Below are 23,939 nucleotides of genomic sequence, written 5' to 3'. Positions count from 1 at the left end.
GGGAGGAGGGAAGGAGGGGAAGAGGGGAGGAGGGGAGGGCTTTGTAGGGCTGGTGAGACACGCCAATGGCTCTGGGCCCTGAGCACCTTCTGGAAGGTGAGAGAATGAGGGGAGCCCCAGTCCATGGTGGGGTGGCCACACAGAGCGAGGGGTCAGAAAGCCTCATTGTATCTCTGGGAGTGAGGTGGATTCTGCCTGCTCTTCCTAATACACACCACCTTCTCCATTCCCATTCACCATTCTGCCTGCTAGTTCCTGTGAGAGCAGCTACAGTCATTTCTAAATACTCATTTAGAAAAACAGTCAAGCATTTCTATGCACCAAATATTTGCTTCTCATTAAGAGAGTGGGTGGGGGAGAAACAAACAAACAAACAAAAAAAAAAAACCCAAACACCTTTATGTTGGCAACAAGCTCATCCAAAGACTGCTATGTTTTGGTAGCTGGGGCCAAAACAAATGTTCCTCCCCCAAGGCCAAATGATTCCAGAATGTTTGCAAAATGTTTTTGCACTCCTTTAAAAACACAGCAAAATGTACAAAACACTAACATTAAGGAATATTAAAAACAGAAGCCAAAGGAACACAGTGACAGCCGCCTCATGCCCCTCCCAACTTCTGCATCCAGAGAGCAGTTCTTAAAGGCCAGTGCCATGGGATGGAGGGGCAGTGAGCTTTCTGTCCTGAGAGGTATGCAAGTTCCGGTTCTCTGCAAGAGCCATCTGACCCTGAAGGATGCCTGCATGCACTGGAGCTCAGGCTGGAAAGAGCAGTGACTGTTCATGGAGACAGCTGGAATCAGGAAGACAGAGCTGTCTAGCTCCACATGGCTGCCTCAGTGACCCAGCTGCCGACCCATGCTGGGCCTCTGCCCCCTCGTAGATAATATGGGGACGGCATTTTGGTCTGACAGGTGGGGGAGGATGTTAGGGCAGGCTCCCTATAAAGGACCAGTTTGAGCTTGGTCTGGAGGATTCCACTGGACAGTAGGTGCTTGTACACTTGGCAGGGATAGGGATAGCTTGGGCATATCAGAGAGACTTTGAAGAGGCCCCTGAGGGAACATGGGGTTAGATCCAAAAACTAGTCTGGCACAGGAGGGAGAGTGTGGGAGGGGCTTTACGTCCTTCAGCTTGCCAGGTCTCTAAAAACAGGGCAGTGGCAAGTGTTGGGTGGGGACAGTGCAGTCAGGGTCAACTTGGGCTTACCTATGCATACTCACTGTTGGGGGGAGGCATAAAACCTAGGGGGTGTGGAGTTACCCACTCCTAATGCCTCCAGGCCCATGAGTTGCCTGGCTATGAGGCTGGATGGAAAGCTGAGAGATAGTAGAGTAAGGGGCTGGGATGGATGGATGGGTGGGTGGTAAATGGGAGAGGGGGGACTCAATGAGTCTGCTGGAAGAAGGGCTAAAGGGAAGGTTGAAGGAAGTGACTAGATGGTAGGGGTGGAAGGACTTTCAGATATGCACTGTTGAGTCTGTGGACACACATGGGTAGGGCACACAAGACAGTAGACTGCTGGCAGGTGTGCTGGTGAGCGCAAGGGTTAGAGCCTCAATGCCGAGATTACAGGTAGACGCAGGTGTGGAAAGAGTGTTAGTAGGTGTGCAGTGGGGTGGAAGGGGATGCTGGGCTGCAGGGGTGCTGGTGGGGGGAGAGGCACGTTTGGGTGGTTGAGTGGGCCGATGGGACACTTCGGGGTTGACTGGTGGGTGGCTGGTAGCAAGCCCTGGCTGGGGTTCCATGTGCTGGAGAGGGCATGGATGGTGGTGGACAGTGCAGCATGGTGGGTTGAAAGGAGCAGATGGAAGGGAGCTGGCGCTGGGCCAGAGGCCAAGGTGGTGTGGGTGGAAGGGGGCCACCGTCAGCAGCATCTGCTTTGTCTCTTGCAGGCCACCAGCCACACATGGGAGACTCCTGGCCACGGAGCTCAGCTCATGAAGCAGCAGAGTTAAATCGCCAGTGCTGGGTCCTGGGGCACTGGGTGTGATGTGACCCAAGCCAGGCCCTGCCTTCCTGCCATCACTGGCGCTACCCCTCCCACAGGACATGGAAGCCTGGTCTGTGTGCTGTGGACTCAGCTCTCCTGTCATGGAGACACCAGGCCTATACTGCCACCGCTGCCTGGGTCTTGGGACTACAGAGCTGGGTCAGGCAGGCCTGAGGGACTGTCCAGGCTGCACAGAGACTTGGAGACAGTGGCCGCCACCACACTTAGAGTCCCACCCAGCTGGGAAGCCAGGAAGGATGTGGGCATTGACCATTGAATGCTGGACACCCACAGTCAGACCCAAAGCCAAGCAGGTGCCCAGAGGGGCTGGGCCCTGTGGGGACAGGGAGCAGGGATTATTGAAGGAGAGGCAGTGGCTGCCTCTGTGGGAGTCACACAGCAGGCACACAGCAGAGACACAGCAGGGGCTTAATAAATGCTTGTTGAACCTGATCTCTTGCTATGTGTGGGCTGCCTCCCCCATCATCATCCTGCCTTGGAGGTGTGAGCCCTGGGCACAGAGGTCGGGCGGGACCAATCATCCATCGATGAGCTAGAGTCCAGCCTGGTCTGGGGAGGTCAGGATGGAGACAGGTGGATAGAGCAGCCAGGGTCCCGAGCATGGCAGGAGGAGCAGGCCAGGAGCTGGAGGAAGCATGCTTGACTGGGAACCTCAGTAGTGTGACACCACTGGGGACCCTTTCTTCACCCTGTGTCCAGGGCCAGTTTATATAAAACCTCTCAGCTGCCCGGGGATGGGGGGGGGGATAATTCCTGCCTTGATCATGAGAACCTGGGGTCCAGAGAGGGAAGTTTCTTGCTTGAAATTAAAGTTGACATATAGGAAAGTGAATTCAAACTAGACTCACTCCTAGTAAGTCTCCCAAGAGGCCTCACCCTGCCCTGAAGGATTTCTGGAGATTGGCAGAGCGAGGCAGGATGTTGCCTTCTTCATTCACCCACCCATCTATTTAGCCAGCATTCATCTACTATCGTCTACCCACCCACCCACTCATCTGTCCACCCACCTCATCCATACATGATCCATCAGTTCATCATCCACCATTTACCCACCACCCATCCATGTATCATAATCCATTTAGCCAACATCCATCCTATCCACCATACATTCATGATTGATCCATCTACTCATTCATCCATTTAGCAACATGTATCCACTCATCACCTATCCAACCATCCATCCTACCCACCCATCCAGCATTCATCTGTCTATCCATCCATTAACCATGAATACATCATTCATCTGTCTTCAATTATCCATTCACCCATGATTCACTTATCCATTATCCATCTGTCATTCCTCTTGTTAATTATTCACCAATACATCAGCCATCTTCATCATCTAGCTATCCATCCATCCATCTCTCTGCATGCAGGTGTCTTCTATTGTGCCCCTACTATGTGCCACACACACACCGTGGTAGACCCTTGAGATGGGACACCGAAGCTTCCAGAAAAGCAGACAAGTGATGAACTGGGAGATGAAAGTTCAGTGTATGCATGCTAGGTATGGTACCTACCCTGGAGTCAGACTGCCTAGCATCAGGTCCTGTCTCCTCAGCCCCGGTGGCCCTATCTGGCAAACGGGTGTCTTCATTGTATCTACCTCTTATAGCTGCTGGAAGGTGACACAGCCTGGCGTCTGTGAGCATAGGGGGCAGAGCCTGGATCATGGAGAGCACCCTGCCATCAAGTTAACGAGGGGATTTGGGGCTATGAGGCTGAGGCAGTGCCTGTTGGAGACTACACGAAGGATAGGTGATAAGGAAATGACCCACAGGCCATCTTGCTGCTGTCAGGCTGTGGAGGGATGAGCAGGGCATGGGAGGGCTTTCAAATGGTCCAAATGACAAGGGTAGGGGGAAAGGGAGGGCTGTGAGGGTGGATCCAGGCTAGAGAGAGGACCCAAAGCTTCACAAGGGACCCATAGTTTACCCTGGGGGCAGCTGGGTGCTCTGGGCAGAGAGGGACTGGCCAAGGTGTGTAGTATAGGAAGTCACCCCAGCTCTGGGCTGGAGCAGATGACTAAGGCAGGACTACTGTGTCTTTGCAGGGCCCTGAGTGAAACGAGAGTGCTGTGGCTGAAGAAAAGTCTTGTGGAGGGTTAGGTGGCCAATTCAGGAGCCAAGAGGAGAGACTAGTGTGGGAGGAAGAGGCAAGGAAAAAGAGATAAGATTCAGGTCTCTGTCCTGTGTCAGGCTGGGCATCTGGGGACAAACAGTGGACCCCACACTTCTGTGTACATGCATGCCTGTGCTCAGTCACTCTTGAGAGCACCTCTCTTCCACCTTGCATCCACAGGGTGGGTCAAGAGGGTGTGGGGGAGACAAAATTGACCTGGTCAGAGTCCTGCACATTTATGGAGGCCCCAGAAGGACAGCATGGGGAGCTTCAGCACTGGCCTTGTGCAAGTGGGAGCCACGGTCATGGGACCTGAATGTGAAATCTGGGACCACCACAAGGAACCTTGTAGGTCTTGATGGTCATCCAGGGGCCTTGTGAAGTTGGTCACGTGCCCCAGAGGGCCTAGGAAATGATTTTAGTTGCAAATCTGTCATCTATTTTAATAGCTGTGTTTATGTAAATGTGTATTAGAAAACTGTATGGGCGTGTCCCACGCTCCAGATTCAAGTGCTGCGACTTAGAATGAACCACAATAGGCATTTCAGTAAAAAGAGTTGGCTTAAAGAAAAATACTAAATAAATAATCATGCAAGTGGCCTGTTAATTATGGTATGTGGGTGATTGGAATGGGGGCCATTGCCAGAATGGAAGGGAGGGAGGACAAACATGGGGCCATGAGGCTTTGGGCCCTCCTGGGAAGTGACTGGAACCCAGCTGTCTTCCATTACAGCAGGAAGGCTGTTGGCTAGATAAAAGGAAGCAGTTACAGGTTAGTGATGCCATGGCTCTCATAGTCACCTTAAGGTCTGTCTTCTTGCTGGGAGTAAGTACCACTGAGTGTCCTTCCTGGTGCCACAACCAGGAGAGGTGCCATCTGGTCTGAAACCTGGGAGGGGCCACAAACTACTCAGAGTCCAGGGAGGGAAGCAGAAGGCTGGTGTGAATGGGCCTTGTTCCACACCCTGAGCTTGTGGATACCTGTTACCCTTCCCAAGTCTGGACCACATCTGGCCACTGAGCTTCAGCAGCTGACCTTGGCCAAGCTGACAGTTCCTATGTTATGCTAGGAAGCGCACAGCATCCGCGTACAGGTCTGGGTACATAACACAACCTCATATACACACTAAGGCCTCATACGAGGCCTCCTTGGAGCCTGGGGCTCCCTGATGCCCTCACCTCCAATATCTGTCAACTCTGCTCTCCATATGCAGAGGGACCCATGGCAGTCTTTCCCTGGCCAAAGCTGATGGGCAGGCCCCAGTCTCCACTTGTTCCCTGGCTTGTGATCTTGATGCGTGGTCACCCCGCTACCCCACCCCCATCACAGCACTCGGCTCGGACCAGGTCACATACTCATCTCCCAGGTAATGGAAATGTCAGCTTGATTCATGGGCCTTTGCTGCCAGGTCTGAGGAGGCTGGCAGGAGCTGCTGCTGCAGGGAGGAAGTGAGGGCTGTACAGATCATCCTGATGCGCACTCGGACAGGCCTGGGTGCAAATCCTGCCATCTCAGACTGGTAGCTGGCCCTGTCTGAAAATGAATCAACGGAGGACCAGAGGGCATGCACACATGGAACACAGCTGCACATGGCACTACCACGGGGAAACAAGATGGAGAAACATACCCCCGCAGGAACTCACCCATGTAGCCTCAACAAGAAAGCCACAACGAGTGAGTGGGGCCAGTAGGAACTTGTAAGGAGCACAGCTCCTGTCCCCTGGCCAGTCCTTAATAGTACTCTGTTCCTACACTATCTATCACCTTTCATTTCCTGGAGGATTGGGGCCTGCTGATGGCTATGGGCCTGGCTAAGCTGTGGGATTAGGAAGAGGTAGGAAGTAGAGGTGTCTAAGGTAGGGAGAGGCCAAACTGGGACTAGGGCCACCTGGGGTGTGTCCCCCTTCCCTTCCCTCTCTGGGTAAGGAGCAAGCTGGGTGAAGAGTCTTAGAATTGGTAGAAAGGAGATCACCCTGCCACAAAGCACAGGGGTAGGAGTGGAGTGAAGGGTGGGCATAGCCCTCTGTCCAGTCAATCAACTGAGGCTGAGCACATCCTGGAACTCAGGGGCAGGCAGGGCAGTGACTTGTTGCCCTGGGAAAGAGTTCCTGCCAGTGTCATCCAGCCTGAGGTCTGTGCATTCTGCTCTCAAGTCTGTGCATCATGAAATGATGGTCACCAGGAGACGTAACTGAGTGTCTCCTGAGAGGGAGACCCTGTGAGACCCAAGTTCTGGATGCTGGGACAACTCCTGGAAGGAGATAGGTACCACTTCTGTGCAGTCTGTGTAGGGTAACCTGAGTCAGGGCCTAGACTCCTTTAAGGTTAGGTGGGGGGTGGCTCAGGAGAAGGTGCTTTGGGTTGGGGAATAGATGGTGGAACATGTCCTTGAACCCAGGTCTTCTGGCCCCAGAACCATCTCATGGCATGTAATGTGCTGGCAGAAAGGCACCTACAGCAAATGAGTATCAGTGTCCAGCACCCACAGGCCCATTTGCCTGGCAAAGGACCTCAGATATGTTGGCTACCTTTGGTTTTGTTGCTGTTATTATTGAAACAAGGCTGCCAAGAGCTGCCCTTATGCCAGGGCTGTGGCTGTGAGCTGAGCAGTTTCCAGAGAGGCCTAGAGACCACACATATAACACTTGCAATTCAGGAGACAGCCCTGGGCGCTGGTGGGCATGCAGCCCTGTGCACACTCCTCAGCCTGTAGCAGGTCCTCAGGGCTGGGGCCTCCTTGTGAACACTGTGGCCACAGACCTGTTCCTTCACATGTGCTCCTTGCCTTCATCTCCTGATTCTGAAGAAGATGAAAGTCAGGAGAACAAAGGAGCCATGGGACATCTGAAGAGCACCACCCTAGGTCATCTCTACAGCCAGCCTCGCCTGGTCTGGGTCTGGGCTGCCAGGGTGTGGACGCCTTCACTGACTCCATCACCAGATGAGGTTACTCTGTATACTCCCACCAGAGGCAGGATCTGGGCCAAGCAGGTGCTAAGGGACTGGGTGGAACCAGGGGGACAGCCTGGCCAGAGTCTGCCCCACAGAACAGAGGCCATACTTCTTACCAGTGCTGCAGTGTGTGTGTGTGTGTGTGTGTGTGTGTGTGTGTGTGTGTGTGTGTGTGTGTGTAATTAGGCACCGTTTCCTGGTGGGGCAGGAAAACTCCACAGAGAAAGTGGGCCTAGGGTCATGCCCCACCTGCAGGGGGTGGTGGGAGCAGAGCTCAAATAGACACACACATGTGTTTTCTGCAAGCCTCAGATCGACCCTGGCTTAGGGCTGGAGGCAACAAAGGCTCCCTCTGGCTGACCCCATCCAGTGTACCATATTCCATTCTTAATAACATCTTTTATTGATTTTGTAAGAAAAAATAGACATTTATTTGAGAGTTAATGTTTGTACCAGGGCCTTCCCTCTGAGATTGTATGGAATATACATTTATAAACACCCAGCAACGGTCTGCAGGGAGCATACCAAGGTCACAGTCTTGGGTGTTCCAGGAAAATCCCATGCCCACCCTGAGGACTAGAAGCTGGGTTCCTGTTAAAGCAGTGGTCTCGGCTTCCTCCTACGAGCTGATTTGATGGCACTCCTGGGAGATGTGAGGCTCATCTGGGAGTGAGTGGAGGAGCCGGGGGCCCCTGGAGGCTACAGAGATGATGGATTCTCATCAGAGAGGCAGTCCTATCTGCACATCAGCTGGCTTTGAATTAAAACATCTGTACAGCTGCTGGCTGTTGCCGCTTGGAAGCCTTTGTGATTCTTGGTAGCATCAGAACGTACTGAGTTCAGTACTGTGGCACCGGCCCCACTGGGCCCCGAGCCAGAAAAACAACAGATTAATATTTGGAACCAGAAATTACCCACTACTGGGAGAATGATTAGGTCCCTGATCTGAGCTTGTTTTATAGATATACACACAGGCATGGGGCTCTGGGCTGCAGGGAGAAGGGGCAAGCCTGAGCCCAGGGTGTGTGTGTGTGTGTGTGTGTGTGTGTGTGTGTGTGTGTGTGATGGGTGATAGGCAGAGGGGCAGGGACTGGAGGCAGATTTCAGTACTCACTGCAGCTCACTTCCTCTCCTTAGCAGGACAGAGGACAGAGGCTACCCAGGACTAGCCCCTACAGGCCTCCAGAGGCACTGGATGGATGAGGAGCTGTGGCACAGTGACCTTTCAGCATCTCCGTTGCCCTTAGGGCTGTGCGGTGAGGGCATGGGCCCCAGGGTCATTTACTGAGTTCTGGGCCTGAGTCAGATGCTGCCTAGGACTGGGTTGCCACAGACTCTGCGCTTATGAACCTCACAGGAGAAGCACAGCGAAGAACCAAGTATCCCTGGCTACCACCAGCAGCCCAGTATGGCAGGGGCAGCTACCCTGTTCTTGACCCTTTCATCTGACCCTTATAGCTCCTAAGGCTGTGATTAAAGTCCCTTGTCCCTCCATGCTCTTCCAGCCTTTGGGGTCCCAGCTGGCCAACCCTGAAGTAGGAGGAACACAGTGCTATTCAGGCTTGGTGATAGAGCCTGGCCAGCCTGGACAGGCTTTCCCTCCTGTTTCAGTCAGCATCGCCAACGCCTTGAGGTCTCCTTTTCACGAATGCAGGTTTTGGGGCGTAAGGCTGTGGAAGAACACAGAAGGAGTTACATTGCCCTTGAGAGCAGTCATGTACCTGGATTGCCATTCAGGTAGGCAGATTAGCCTGAGTTCTGGGCATCCTTTGTAACCTATCTCCTACATGGAGTAGGCTCTACCTTGGAACCCATAAGGCCTTTGTCTACGTTACCAGACATCCTTCAGGACCCAATTCAAAAACCACCTGTCCCAGGAGTCCTCTTGGTGTCCTTTCCTGGTTTCTCACAGTATGCCTTGCCCTTCCCTCCTGGCTACAGGGGAGGCCTGCAGCCAATAGACTATGATGCCTGCTTCCTCTCCACCAGACCAAGCCTCTGTCAGGGATGCACAGGGCTGAGATATGCCACCCACCTGGGTCAGCAGTGCCTGGCTTCCTCCTTGAGGTAGTGATGACCTGGTTTTCATTCATCATCTGTATGTCCTGGTCTTCCTCTGGCTTACTGCAGGAGGGTAGACAGGAGGCCCATCAGCCTCCAGGCCAAGGGCCCAGCCACCCATCCTCATTAGGGCTGCTCAGAGGGTGTACCTGAAGTTGTGTTTCTCCTGGTGACAGAAGTCAGTATCCTCGGCAAAGAGGATGGTGTGGTGGGGCACGGTAGGCTCACATGTGGGCAGGATGCCCCCAACCAGGTGGCTCACCATGGCAAGAATGCCATTGTACACCAGCAAGTCATCCACCAGCAGCTAAGAGACAGAATAGGAATGAGGCCCCCCCCCACCGAGCAATGCACCCCTCTGCTGTCCCAAGCCCAAGCTTCACTGAGGCCCCAGTAGGCCTGCGCCACAGCAGTGTGAAGGGCATGCACTGTCAGCTTGGGCTGCAGGTTCGGAGGCTGAGGATCCAGGAGTTTCACAACACTGGGTGACCAAGTGTAGAAATGGAGGCAGACCCAATCTCTGGCCCCCACAGCTTCTGTTCTCTCCCCCTGGCCACCCAGCTGCCTCCCAAGGCTGTGTGATTCTAGAGGGAGCCCTGAAAGCAACACCAAGTCCAGGGCCAAGTTCAGAGCTTGCTTTGGATTATTTCAGAGCTGTTCTGAATTCAGGACCGGGTGTCAGGTTCCCCTGTCCTGAGGGACCAGGCATCTCCAAGGTTGCAACTGGGGACAGAGACCAAACTACAGCAAATGGTAATTGCCCACATTCTAATTCCCAGAGGGCACAATGATCTCCCACACCACCTAGTGAGGACTCACGCCAAACTCCTTCACCCCTCGCTGAGGTGTTTTCGTGTAATTCCACAGTTTGATCATTGACACAGTGGTGGGCAGATCGAAAATGACATATACCCGGTTCACCTGTCAGAGAGCAAAGCTAATTAAAGCAGCTGCGTTTGGAGACAGCACCAGGGCACGACGCTGGGCCTCAGGTGCCAGTGGCAGCACTCAAATGTCTTAAGTTCCGAGGTCTCTTCCCAGAGCCCATTTTGAGTCAAGTCACGTGTTGCATTTGGAATAAACTGCTGAGCTGGCTGTGGGAGGGCCTGCTGCCTCCTGCTGTTGTGGCCCTCATTGAAATACTGGGGGAGAACTGAGAGCAGCCTGGCCTTCTGTTCCTCAGGTCAAGCCCAGGGGCAGTTCCCACCTGCAGAGGCCAGGAGCATCTCTCCAGCAAATAATGTGCATGGTCCTGACCCATTCATTTATCCTTTGCCAGAGTTACAGAGGAAAGACACAGTTCTATGCACTCCAGCACCATGGTTTCCATCTAGCCCACGTCTGCTGGGGAGTACTCAGCCCCAGATAAGCACAAAATGAACCAGTAAGGCAGGCTCAACATCACAAAGGGCTCCCTCCTCAGCTGGAAGGCCAACTAAAGAACTAAGTGTGAGCTGAGTCCAGCTCGCTGCTCGCAATGACCTGGAGACAGGAATGGCTGGGTGGGGGACCTTCTGCTCAGACCCTTAGATTTTTACTAGGAGAATGACAGTAGCCAGAACAAGGAACGAACTCCTGCTTTTGACTGGGGTCTTCGGGCCACAGAAGCTGTGTGTACCCCTTTGCAGCAGGGACGCAGGTAGGGTGAGGGGTTGCCCTGTGGTCTTTAGGAGTTGTTCCCTCCTCTGAGTGGAAAATGTCCATCTTACATTCAGTTACAGGGTGGGAAAGGGACCCTAGATTCCACCATGTTCTGCTGATGGACTCTGTCCCTGAGGTGCAGGGTGCTGATGGCCTTTACCCTCTCCTGGACCTTTCTCCTCCTCTCTGCAATGATGGGTCAGGCCCACTGCAGGGTTTGAGAGCAGGAGAAGGCAGTCGGTGGTGAGAATGGCTGACTTGGCTGACTAGGGTCAGAATGAGTGAGGGCAAGGTGGCCACACTGTGACTGTGGGCAGTGATATAAGGCACAAAAAAGGCCACAGAGTGGGGAAAATGGGGAAGGCAGGGTGGAGTGAGCTGCAGAGGGCCTTGACAAAAAGAGGCAGTGAGATGCACGTGAGGCCAGTGTGTCCCTGCCCTCCAGCACTGTGTGGGGGACCCCTGACCTCAGGGTCCCTGGGGTGCCTCACACATCTAGCACCCTTTTGTGTAAAGTCTGAGGAGCGAGAGAAGGAACTGTGGGCTTGGAAGAGTTACACCAGAGCTGTTAGCCACGGCTGGCACCTCTCTGATGGTTCCCAAATGTTTCAACTGTCACTGAGCCCAGGGGTAAGAGCCCCTCCAAACCCAGCGCCAGGTACCCACCAGGCCAGGCAGGATGGGGGCCAGCCACATGTGCCTGCCATCACTGGTGTCGTTGACTTGGTCGATAAGCTTGTCAGGGGTTCGCACATCCCCGCATACACCCTCCAGCGCGTTCACACTGTCCGGGAAGGCAGCAATGTCTGTGGTGTAGGTTAAGCTGTCATAACCCAAACTCATATGCTGTGCACAGTGTGTCGCCCTCAAGGTGGCTGTCAAGCTGTCAGCACTGAGTCTCGGGAGATGCTGGGCTGGCATCCTACACTTTAGCAGGTTGGGAAATGACAGTGAAAACAGATGGGTTCTATTTTCTAAGAAAACTGGGTTGTGGCTAAGGGGAAGAGACTGAATGGGGGGCGCTGAGTGGTCAAGTTCAAAGTCAGGGGACCACAGGTAGGACAGCTGGAAATGAGGGGTGTATAGAAACACAGGATGGCATGTGCAGAATCTGGGTTCAGCTCTGTCACTGTGTCGGAGGAAATCTCAGGCTAGCCACTGGGCACCACTTCCCCTGCCACTTCCCATGTAACAGGGGCATAAAACTTCCATGCTCGAAGACGGGCAGGAGACCTGCAGAGGACACTGGCTATGAGTGCTCTCGGTGGCATGAGTGGAGCTTCTGGATGCAGGAGTCATTCACTAAGCTATGAGGAAGACAGTAGCTCCAGAGACACCCAGGGCCCCAAGCTGACACAGGACAAGCTTTGGGGCTGACATTTCTCTACCTGGAGGGCCAGAGATCATGCACTCAAAGATGCTGATGATAAGCAGGTGACACAGAAGACAGGCAAGAGAGTTCAAAGCTTTACAGCGAGGCTGTGTAACCTCAGGTAAACAGGTCTCAAGCTCCTCCTCTGGACAATGAGGATTCCAGAATATTTGTTCACAAGATTTCTGTGGATGCATGGCGCATATTCTAGCAGGGCCTGGTAAGAAGCCCCCAGAAAGCACTGAGTTTGGGGGGGATGATAGACAACAGGAGTCAGCACTGAGGCAAACTGAAAAGGCATCCACGAGACACCTTTTGTTTAGTCACTGTCGCTCCACGTGACCGAGGGCCTTGTATTGGCACTTCTCAAGTTCTAGAGGCTGGTATTGCAGTAAAAATACCAATGACCAAACTGAAATCTTTCAGAACTCTCTGGGCCAACCAGTAATTCCAGCATGGGCACAGCTTGAGCAGAGGGTCCCCCATTAATACACTCCTCTCCCACTGAGTTTTCCTGCAGACTCTTTCAGAGCCTTTAGAACACCAGGTGTCTGTGCCCTCTAAGAAAGGCCTGTGTTTAGCAGGGATCCCCACACTCTCAACCATGGGACTCTGATCTGCAGAGAACCAGCTGTAGTGGCCATGGCAAGCATGGCTGAGAGCAGCTCTAATGGCCCAGTAGCATCCTATCATATCATGACAACCATCATCATTACCACTGTTATGACCATTATGACCACCACCACCACCACCACCACCATCATCATCACCACCACCACCACCATCAATCACCATCATCACTGTCATCACCATCAGGCCTTTCATTTTGTTTTGTGACAAGTAGCTCAGGCTGGCCTGTCTCTGCCTGTTGAGTGCTAGAATTAAAGGCATGCACCACAATGTCTGACTATCCTCTCTTTTGAAATGGGCCTTGCTATGTAGTTCAGGCTCCCCTCAAATTCATGCTAACCTTACCCAAGCAAAAATCCTCCTGCCTCCCCCTCCTGAGTGCTAAAATTACAGGCTTGGGACCCTGCACCCGTCTCCCAGTAGCATTTTCTATGCCGGTTCCTGCTCCCAGTAGAAAGGATACTGTTCTGGGACAATGGGATCCTCTCCCCATGCTCATCATACAGTTCCAGCCCTGTGAGGCCGATGTAGTAGGGATCACCCCAGCTGGACAGCAGCTGGAACTGGAAAATGACTGTGGCTATGATTAAGGAAAAGAGAAGCTCAGTTTTCTGGAGAAGAAAGCCACACAGTGGCACAGGTGACAGGGACTCTTCTTGTCGATGGAAGAGTCTCTCTCCCAGAGATGGATGTCTGTCAAAAGGAACACAGCATCACACTTGTCACACTACCTGCCCTGGGAGGGGACAGGAAGGAATAGTTTTAGGAGCAGACAAGGTGGGTAGATGGGGCTGGATGGGACACTCCTGCCTCATGCCTCAGTTTCCCTGATTATGAAATGATTACAGCAAGAAACCTCTTCCTTCCTCTGTGTCTTTCAAGTTCATGGGAATAAGCATGTTAGGCATGGGAAAACAGCCTCAGGTCTGGCTGCAGCGGAACAATTCCTACTGACAAGGTCCACGAGCACAGGAGATACCTGCCCGCCTTGATTTGATCTTCCCGGTCCCTAGTGTCTAGGAGCAGGAGTGGAAGTCCTGAGAGCCCAAGCACATCCCAGAAAGTCACAGGCAAAGGCACTGCTTCCTTCCAGATCTAGACACATCCAGAGAGACCAGGGTAAGTTATTTGACCTCTCTGACTTGCTTTGTTTTTGTTTGTAGATCTTGGTTTTCTTTTTCTCTCTTTCTTTTTTTTAAGAGACAGTATCTAGCTATGTAGTCCAGGATGATGTGTTACTCATGATCCTTCTGCCTCTGCCATACCTGACTTCTGTGATTTAGTTTTCACGGCTGGGAAGCAGGGTTGCCATTGTGGCCTGCTCCCAGGGCTGGTGCTCAGCTGGCTGTGCAATGAGGTCACACTAGGAAGGAGAGGCTCTGCCCCTGCCTTCTCCCTGCCAGGTCCCTGGGTCACCTGTCTCTTTCCCAGCCCCTCTCAGCTGGGTCCTTTTGCCACCTCCACAACCCCAGTCTTTGAAGAGGCAGATGGAACCCGTGCTGCTACTACATCTGAGTGCTGCCTTTCTTAGCTTCACTTTGCCTGTGCAGCATCTCAGAGCCTAGGAGAAGGATACAGCCACAGGGCATGAGTGGGGCCTCGTAGTCCATGCTGGCGCGCTCCAGGCTCCTTGAATCCAGTCTGGAAAGAAACCAGAACAGCACCATGAACCCTTCTGTTCCAGGGTTACCGAGAGACAGTCCTCAGCCGTGGACTACAGATACAGCAGTGCAGTGGATCCTGTGTGAACTGCCCTTTGCCCAGGGGATGCAGTGTGTGGGTGGCAGAGGGGGACCCAACTCTTCTGTTACAGACCCTTGCGATCCTCAGAGTAGCCTAGAGGTGGGGACATCTGGACAGAATGGCAAAGCCACTTGGAAAGCCATGCAGCTGGTGGATGGTTGAGTGGGATGTTCCTCTGGGGTCCCTCTCTTAACAACACCCCCTGCTGTTCTAGAGGAACAGTCTGCTAGACTGAGGGCTAGGTGCTGCTGATGGAGCAGGGTGCCTGAGTGTGACAGGCCGAGGTCTGAGGAGGCCTCTCACAACAGTCAAAGCTGGTCAGAGCAAAGGATCTGGGATGTAGGCAGGATGGGGATGTAGAAGAGAAAGGGAGCAGAGGGGAAGCCCTGAGCACTGTTGGCTACATGATCCTCAGTCCAGGCCTCAGTTTCCACTTCTGTGAAATGGGTATAAAATCCCAGCTTCCAAATGCAGATTCTAAGAGACAGGAAGAGCTCTGTGAGTTCAAGGCCAGCCTAGTCTACATAGTTGAGTTCTAGGCTTGCCAGGGTTACAGAGACAACTACAACTCCAGGTTCTCTATAGTCCTCCTGTGCAAAGATACTGTTACAAGTTTGCCAATGGAGAATGGAACTTGTTAGTTTCCTTATTGTGGCCTTTGGTGCTCAGACACTGGAGGATGCAAATGGATAAAACTCATTCGGTTAACACCTTGATGCTAGAGACTAGGGCCAGGCCATCCTGGCAAACACAAATGAAAGCTTCCCACTTGCACTTTTTCTGGATTGGGGCTGGGGATGAGGTGCTGTTTCTAGACAATACATGTGGCTGCAGCTCCAGCCCTGAGGGTGCACACACAGAGGACACTGGTGGGCCAGCCTAGACTCGCTCACCTCCTGGTGGGTGCTGGTGACAGTCGGGTCTGCATGTAGTCCCCAAAGAGGATTTCTTGTGCAAAATCAAAGTGACAGTTTCCAGGTCCCTTTCGGATAAGAAAGCCTTCTGCAGGAGACACACACAGGCCGTCCAGGGACACATGGGCGATTTTGACCTAGCAAAGGAGACACAACTTGCCTGAAGCCTAAGACAGTGGATGGCTTTTCTGGACATCTGGCCAGGCCTGAGATCCAGGGAAAGTCCTGCTGCATTTCAGACACAATGCTGGGGCTGGGCTCAAGATAATTGGATTAAGGCCCCTGCCCAAAGGACACTTACCTGTGCTTCCTACCCATGTGTCTCAGTCCCAGGTAAAGTTTGGGACTTGGTGGGGGAACCCCAGACATCAGTGGCAATGGCCTGTGGCAGTACGGTGAGATAGTCAAAGACACTAGCTCAAGAGTACAACCTCTACTACTAGTGCTGTACAGGCCTCCAGCCTCCCTCATCTCCCTTCCCACCTGGGAGATGGGCATAGCCTCCATCTTTCTTCCCTCAGCACCTAGCAAGTCCTTTCTAGGTATATAACAGATACCCAGCTGGTCCTTCTGACAGGTAGTGGCACCGTGCTCACCAAGAGCTTGTGCGTGCGCGCGCGCGCGCACACACACACGCACACACACACACACACACACACACACACACTGTCTAGGAAGAAATTTCTAGCCATGCTGCTGGGATCCACCAGAAAACTGCAAAGGCTATGAGCATTCTGAGGCTACTTGCCACCCCTGCCTTTCCACCAGCAACTGAAAGAGAGTGTGGGCTCCATGCTTGGCAGGCTGAGACCAGACTCTAGTTGTGTGGTTCCCAAGAGAGTGGCAAACCCTTTCCCAGCCTTCCTTAGAACCCTGAGAGGTGGGACAGTAAAAGGAGGCAGGGCAAGAACCTGATAAAATGAGAAAGGCACACAAGCCTGCTTCATCGCACCTTCCCCAGTGCTCAATGGACAGCAAGCCTATAGCTGACACTATAACCCGGGGTGGTGTGGGAAGGGGACCCACAACCACAGGAGAAACAAGCCCTGCAGTTCCCTAGGCTGCCCTGGGCTGTGGGCTATGTCTGCTGTGTACAGAAGGAAACACAGCTTGCTCTCTCCCTGGATGTCACACGCCCCCCACCCCCCTCCACTTGGAAGGTTCTGGAGGATTTATGCTCCTCTCCAGCACCCACACCAGCCATTCATCATGCTGCCTCCCTGACAGTGGACTCCGCTCTGCCCAGCTTACCCCTCGGTAGGTGTCCTCGGGAGATTTATTGTAGTTCCAGAGGCGCAGGCCAGCAATGCTTTGGGCTCTGTCAAAGTGGATCATAACTACATGGTCCAACCCAGGGGAAAAGGGGATCAGCCACATGTGCTCATCCTCGGTGGTGATGTTCATGCCATCGATTAACCTGCAGGCAAGGAGGGCATGTCAGCAAGATGGTGGGAGGCTTACAGAAAGCCTGCATCCCTCAACCACCTGTGTCTTGGCTTCCAGTTTTGTGTTTTTGTAGGATTCCTGTGTGTGCACAAATGTGTTTGTCTCTTTGTCTATATGACATTCTTATGGTTTTTTTTTTTGGAGGGGGAGACGCTCTTCTATTTGTTTTTGTTTTATTATTTTATTTTATTATTATTCTTTAGATCCCTTTTTGTTTTCTAATGAGAGATAGAAAAGGTATGGATCTAGATAGGAGGGGAGGCAGGGAAGAATTCAGAGGAGTTGGGGGAGAGGAACCATAAACAGAATGTATTGAATGAAAAAAAAAAATATCTTTTCTTGTTTTTCGAGACAGGTTTCTCTATGTAACCCTGGCTATCCTACTCACTCTGTAAACCAGGCTGGCCTCAAATTCAGAGATCCACTTGCCTCTGCCTACTGAATGCTGGATTTAGAGACCTGCACCACCACACATAGCTGAAAAAAAAAATCTGTTTTCAATAAAAGAAAAATATAGAAACAAACAAACACTGGAAGAGATGAGTTGGTGGCATACTTCTATAACCCGGCATTTGGGACTGAAGCAGGAGGATCCTGAACTTGAAGTCTTGTTGGTAAGTAATGAGAGACCGTGTCTTAAAAAAATAGTACCATGGGGACAGGCACTCCTCCAGAGTGAAGAGAGCCTACAGAATGGGAAAAAATGTTTATCAGCTACATATAAGACAGGATTAATATCAATATACATAAATAACTACAAAAATTAAACATCTCAGACCCATCCAATCAACTAATGAAGTGAGTAGACAATTCTCAAGAGAAGAGATACAAATGGCCAATAAATATTTGAAAAAAAAATTCAGCATCCATAACAATCAGGGAAAACTACCTTGAGAATTCATCTCACCCCACCAATAAAACAAATAGCAGCCAATGCTAGGGAGAATGTGAGGGGAGAGGACCCCTCATTCCTGCTGTTAGAAGTCACAGAAATCATTATGGAGGTCTTTCAAAACCCTGAAAGTAGATCTACCATATGACCCAGCTGTAAGACTCCTGGGTATACATCCAAAGATTAAAAGTCAGCATACCAAAAGATACTTGTACATTTATGCTTACTGCTGTAGCATACACAGGCAGGAAACAGACCGAGTTTAGATGTCCGCCAATAGCTGGATAGTAACGTGGTACATACACACAATGGGATTTTGTGCACCCATAAAGAAAAATGTAATCATCTTGATGGATGCAAGAAAACAGACACAGCTAGGAGTGTTACAGACTAAGACAAATGCTATGTGTTTTCTCAAATATGGAGCCTAAGCCTTACATTATATGTGTGTGTGGTGGTGGTGGTGGGGAGACCTGTGCATTTATATTTTTAAAAAATATACATATATTATATATTATATATATATATATACACACACACACATACACATACATATTAGAAAGAGAATCACTGGAAGGAAGGGAAAGAGCTAAGATGGGCATAGGAGCATAATGGAACACTTAAAATAGGGCATCAGAAATGGCCTAACTGGGAGAGGAAAGGGAGCTAACTGGAGAGGATGCAGGGAAGGATGGTGAGGGAGGGGATGCGTGAGAACAAGTATAATGATGTATGGATGAACTTGCCTTAATGAAACCCACTGCTTTTTATTCTAACCTAAAAAATAAAAATAAATGAAGGAGAGAAGGAAGGAAAGTGAGAAAAACAAGTCCCCTGAAGCTTGAGGGCTTCTCAGCCAATGGTAGACATGGCTCTGGACCTTAGGTCAAGTACACAAGCCGCAAGGGGGCTGTCCAGTGGCTCAGGCACCACTACTCACAGACTTAGGTGTGACAAGGACATTGAATGTGCATTTGCCTTTTCAAGTGTTCCTAGTTAAGAGATATGCACAGAAGTGTTTAAAGATGACATGACTGGACAAGAGATTGTCAGGATTTCTGTGCAGTGGCAAGCAAGTGGGTGACAGGGATAAACACACTGGACAGGTGTGGGTTTCTCCTGCAGTTGGTCAGGAGCATCTTGTAGGCTTAGTTCTAGGGCCTCCAGCTGACCTGCTAGTATCTACAGGCCAGAGTATCCAGGAGGGGGTGAAGGCCTCATGAAGGGCCATCTTAAAGGGACAAAGAGGCCACAGCCAGGACAAGGGGTTGCAATGTGATTATTCTACTCCCAACCTGCAATCATGGGGATTGTTTTCAGTTTTATGGATGAAGAAACTGAGACATTAAGAGCTACCCAACTCAGAAGTTAAGTGCCAAGCTGGAGTACCCCATGGCTTGTGTTCAAATCATGACTCCACTTAGCCAGTCTGGGCACTTTCTGACATCAGCTTCCTGCTGATGGGACAACAATAATGGCTCATAGTCTGTGTTTACAGCTTTTATGGACAGATGGACACCTGTAATCTACTAACAGCCAGACATCTGTAATCTACTAACAGTCTGGTACTTAGCAATCCAAAATGGCACTTGCACTTTTCGTTACGTTGTCCTCACTGTTGCAGCTGTGAGGTTTGGAAACTTAAAGCAGAGAAGAGATTTGAACTCCCATCCCTCAAACTCTCCTTGACTCAATTAATTCACATAGCTGTTGTACTGGCTGATTTTGCCTGTCAACTTGACATGAACTGGAGTCATCTGAGAGGAAGGAGTTGAGAAAATGCCTCTATGAGATCCAGCTGCAAAGCATTTTCTCAATTAGTCACCAATGGGGAGGGCCCTGCCCATTGTATGGCGTGCCATCCCTGGGCTGCTGGTCACGAGTTCTATAAGAGAGCCGGCTGAGCAAGCCAAGGGAAGCAAGTCAGTAAGCAGCACCCCTCCATGGCTTCTGCATCAGCTCCTGCCTCCAGGTTCCTGCCCTGTTTGAGTTCCCGTCCTGACTTCCTTTGATGATGACCAGCAATTTGGAGTATTCCCAACTTGCTTTTTGGTCACAGTGTTTCTTTGCAGCAACAGAAACCTAACTAAGACAGCTGTCCACAGCAGGAGTCAAGGTGCCAGTACAAATGACAGGTGTCCATGTGGACAGATGCTATAAAAAGCTTGTCTGTTCACCCTGGCCGTGGTATCTAGAATGTGTAGGAAACAGAGCAGCCACAGTAGCCACAGTAGGAAACTTTCTTTCCACTTTCCAGTCTGCAGAGGGGAGAGGCCTAGGGTGGGCATATGCAAAAGCCCAGGTCAACAGACTATGGTGGAGCCAGGCCCTGGAGGAGGCCAGTGTGGTATCCCAGCATGCAGCACCTACAAATACAAGAGTCTAACTTTGCAACCTGCCTGCTCCTCAACAGGAGTCACCTATAGAAAGGGTCACCCTCACTTCTTTTGGCTACATACCTTCCCAGGCAATGTCTGATGTGTGCCTGATGCCTGGAACACAGAGCATGTCCCTTGACCCCGGTTACCACAGTCAAGCTTCTACTACTTACTTGTCTAGGGTCCGAGAGTCATCTGTGTACTCAGGCAGGTCATTTAAGTCCCTGGGAGAGGCAGAGAGCTGGTGAAGGTGGATGGGCAGGGCTTGGCCATCCTTGCCCACTACTTCCAGGCCAGTGAGCCCTATGTAGTGCAAGTCACCCCAGGAGGCTGTGAAGTTTAGTCGCAGACCTGTGATGGAAGGAAGTCAGTCACCACCAGAGATGCTGGACCCAGAAGTGAGCTGCCCTTCATCCTCTCCACTCTCCCCTCATGAACCTTCCCTCAGTGGTCGTCAGGCCCAGACCACTGCAAGGACATACCGCAGGCAGAAAACCCAGGAATGGCTGGACCACCTCACACCATGCTTTGTACAGCTAGCTCCCTCATGCTGTTTCTCCTGACTTCCTCCCAGGCCTCATGAGGCATCAGGGACCCTTAGTTCTCCCCAGATGATCTCTCAACTGTTCATTTCTCTATGCCTTTCTTCTACTGCAAAGCCTTCACACATACTGCCCCTGTTACCTGGACTGCACATGTGTTTTGGGGGTCAGGCCAGTGCAGCACTCACAGCCCGTCATATCTCTGTAGACTCCCCCCCCCCAACCAAGCGCTGAAGGCCACTACTTAGTAAGTGCCCGTGTGACCTGCCAGGTGGCTGGCTGACTCCTTGGGGAGCGACCCCACTTGTTTTTCTAGACTATTATGTACCCAAGTACTGGCACAGTGCCTGGCATATAGTAGAGGCTCAGTGCCAGTGAATGCCTCACAGTAACTAAATGAGACAGTCGCACCAAGAAGCCCCACACCCAGAGTTTGACATCTTATGCAAATGAACTCCTCCTATGAGCCCTCACTGCATTCAGGCTAAGGGAAGAGGCTGCTGACCCCATCCTTCTGCCTTAGCTTCCATGTTGCTTCACTAGAGACCATTTCAGGAGACCTGTGGCCTTGGACACACAAGCCAGATGACTCATTCCACTGCCCAGAAAGGTCCCCTTCTATTGGTCTCTGGGTCACACCCTGTCATACGCTTGGCTGGAGTTCCCCTATTCCCAGTAGAGCAGGGCCAAGCTCAGGGGCTTTATGACCCTGGAGGTACTTGGCCTGTTTTAGCTCCTGCCTGAGTTCTGAAGTTCAACTCTTTAGACTTCTGAATGACAGCATGGTGGGCAGACGTGCCAAGATGTCTGGGTCATATTTCTTACAGGAGGATCTTGAGCCCCACAAACTTCCAGAACATTCTGTGGGCCAGGTTACAACTTCTCACCTCTCTGAACTTAACATCTTGACCTATGCCCTGTCACTTTCCAGAATCCTCTTTGTGACTCAGCCTGAAAACTTCCCATCTGTGTTACCAAACTCAGCCCAGGGTGTGGAGCAAGACAAGTTGGCTGCCCCTCCAGCCTGTGGCCCTGCCGCTTTCCCCACAGAGGTGGGTCAGCTTCTCCACTCTGCATCCGAGCTGCATGGCTTGCTTTGGCCAGCAGAGTGGACTGTGAGCACAGGAGGTTTGTCTCCTCTTTCTGTCCTGCACGGATGCCGAGGCAGCTCAGTCACCTGTTGCCCTGGGCAGTAGCAGCACATGCGGGCAGTTGCTGGTCCTCGCGCTGGCTGTTCAGAGGCATGAGCAGGCTCAGGTGAGTGAACTAGCTCAGAATAGTGAGTACTGATGACCGAGGAGCACTCCACCCAGGACTCCACTGTGGGTTCGTTCTGCAGCAAAGGCTGACGGATATATTCCTTTACTGGCCACATTCAAATGTCTTCTCTCAGACGTTTTCTGACAGCGTTCCCCCACTCTCCTTGCCCTTGTTCCACTTGCTTTCATCCTATCCTCGAGAGGTACTCTACATTAATGTGCTTGTTTATTTCCCTGAGGCCAGGACTGACTGTTCTATCCCCAGAGCCTAGAACAGCAGTGTCAAACAAATAGATGCTTAATCAAGTTTTGTTTTGAAACCTCTGATTGATAGAAAAGTAGGTAGGTGGTCAGTGGATGTGTCTCCCCTAATTTATAGTGATTGGTACAAGAGTCCTCACTGATCGTCTGTGTGTGCCAACTGTGGTTTTAGAACTAGAGTGTGGAGGGGACTAGCGGTGAGTCTCGGCGTGATCAGTGCTCATTCTGCTATCAGTAGACTCCTGGAAAACGCTGAGGACCACAGCTGTACACACCACTGCTTGCCCAACCTGAATGATGTGGTGGGGTGGAGCGTGGCAGAGTAGGAGCAGGGTGTTTAGGGAGGGGCGGTGGCATCTGGGCTGAGAACTGCATGCTAACAAGAGGCATGCTAGTTACACTTCTAGAAGAAGAACATGCTAGATGGAGAGAACAAGTTGGGCCTACACCTGAAAGCAGATGGCCAAGGGAGGAGAGGAGTGTTAGACTAGAAAACGAGGCAGGGCTCAATCTCGTGTGGAAGGCAAGATGTTCATGACACAGCAATGGGAAGTTACAACAGGTTACTTTTTCTGTTTGCTTTGTTGAGGCTAGTTCTCTCTGTGATCTAGGATGGCCTCAGAACCAGTGATCATCCAGGCTTAGCCTCCTGAGTATTAGGACTACAGGTGTGCCCCACCACGGTGGCCCAAATATGGCATCAGGGCAGTGGTGCAGGCTGAACTGTATCTTGGAAGGACTTCAGCAGGGATGTAAAGCGAGCCAGGCAGGGAAGACAATAGTGCTGAGTGGGAGAGAGCAGCAGGGAACAGGATCAAGGTCTGTTTAGGAGGCAATGGAGCCCACTGACTTAACAAAGAAGGACAAGATGGGATTGATCCAGGTGACAGGGAGGGGTAGGGAGTGTCTCCTTGGATGGAGAAGGCCTGGAGGTGGAGGAGGGAGTAGATTGTGAAGGGAGGGGCAGGAAGAGGCAGAAATGCCACCTCTCCCTGGTAACAAGCCTTTCCCAAGCTTGCAGTCCCTTTGTGTCTGGCAAGATGCACCTGATCCCATTGATCCAGGGCCCTGAATGCAACAGCTCTCCTTGTGAGCTGATATCCATGTTCCATATTCATTTTCCTCGGGTGCATCAATTAGTATTTATACAAATGGAAATTAACTTTGTTATTTCTCTCATGCTTTGGCCCTCTCGACTTCTTCCCTATTCATCGTGGCTGATATTTGCAAAACTTCCCAAATGAGTGTCATCTGCAAATTAGCAAGTCATAGATTCCCTTTCAAAGCATGAAGAGGATTGGCCATGTCCGCCCACTGATGCCCCCCTTCCCTGCCCCGGGACTGCTTTAGTAAAGTGTATTCCACTAGTGCAGGTTGCTGAGCAGGTGGAGGATGGGATGAGAGTTCAGAGAGTAGGGATCCTGGGGCTCTGGGCTCAAGAGGGAGGGAACGAGATGGAGAGGCCCAGTGCTTTACCAGCAGATACAGTGATCAAAGGCCACAGTGCTCTACTCCAGGACCACCCTCCCCCAGCCACTGCAATGTCGTTTCTGAAAAAGCCTGGGTTTGTTCAGTGCAAAGGAATTGGTGAACAGCCTTTTGGGGTAAATTATATGGTAGAACAGTGGCAGCTTCTGCCCGGCAGCACCTCCACCTGTCTCCCTCCTCCAGGGAGAGGTTGTCTGGACAGCTGACCACTCTTAACCAGGCTGCA

At 51.6% G+C, this 23,939-nt stretch overlaps 2 protein-coding genes across 5 annotated transcripts in view; one reads left to right on the top strand and one right to left on the bottom strand.

Annotated features, from left to right (window-relative positions):
• Positions 1-2,500, top strand: part of Gsg1l (GSG1 like) — a 184,777-nt gene extending 182,277 nt beyond the window's left edge. For both annotated transcript variants that reach the window (XM_051192912.1, XM_051192911.1), the window contains one exon: positions 1,894-2,500. In XM_051192912.1, coding sequence (XP_051048869.1) covers positions 1,894-1,991 — 98 coding nt within the window. In that variant the 3' untranslated portion in view covers positions 1,992-2,500. The remainder of the gene's footprint in view (positions 1-1,893) is intronic.
• A 5,017-nt stretch (positions 2,501-7,517) lies between these two features.
• Katnip (katanin interacting protein) overlaps positions 7,518-23,939 on the bottom strand; it is a 165,695-nt gene continuing 149,273 nt past the window's right edge. For 2 of the 3 annotated variants that reach the window (XM_051192908.1, XM_051192909.1), the window contains 10 exons: positions 20,337-20,514; positions 16,699-16,864; positions 15,427-15,584; positions 14,367-14,431; positions 13,254-13,364; positions 11,455-11,594; positions 9,967-10,068; positions 9,297-9,454; positions 9,122-9,210; positions 7,518-8,756 (listed from right to left, as the gene is read on the bottom strand). In XM_051192908.1, coding sequence (XP_051048865.1) covers positions 8,698-8,756; positions 9,122-9,210; positions 9,297-9,454; positions 9,967-10,068; positions 11,455-11,594; positions 13,254-13,364; positions 14,367-14,431; positions 15,427-15,584; positions 16,699-16,864; positions 20,337-20,514 — 1,226 coding nt within the window. In that variant the 3' untranslated portion in view covers positions 7,518-8,697. The remainder of the gene's footprint in view (positions 8,757-9,121; positions 9,211-9,296; positions 9,455-9,966; positions 10,069-11,454; positions 11,595-13,253; positions 13,365-14,366; positions 14,432-15,426; positions 15,585-16,698; positions 16,865-20,336; positions 20,515-23,939) is intronic. The other variant, XM_051192910.1, reaches the window with a different exon arrangement.

Source organism: Phodopus roborovskii, unplaced genomic scaffold (genome assembly GCF_943737965.1).
Source record: "Phodopus roborovskii unplaced genomic scaffold, PHOROB, whole genome shotgun sequence".
Taxonomy (NCBI): Eukaryota; Metazoa; Chordata; class Mammalia; order Rodentia; family Cricetidae; genus Phodopus; species Phodopus roborovskii.
The sequence above is the reverse complement of the archived record's forward strand: the minus strand, read 5'-3'. Positions and strand labels throughout refer to the sequence as shown.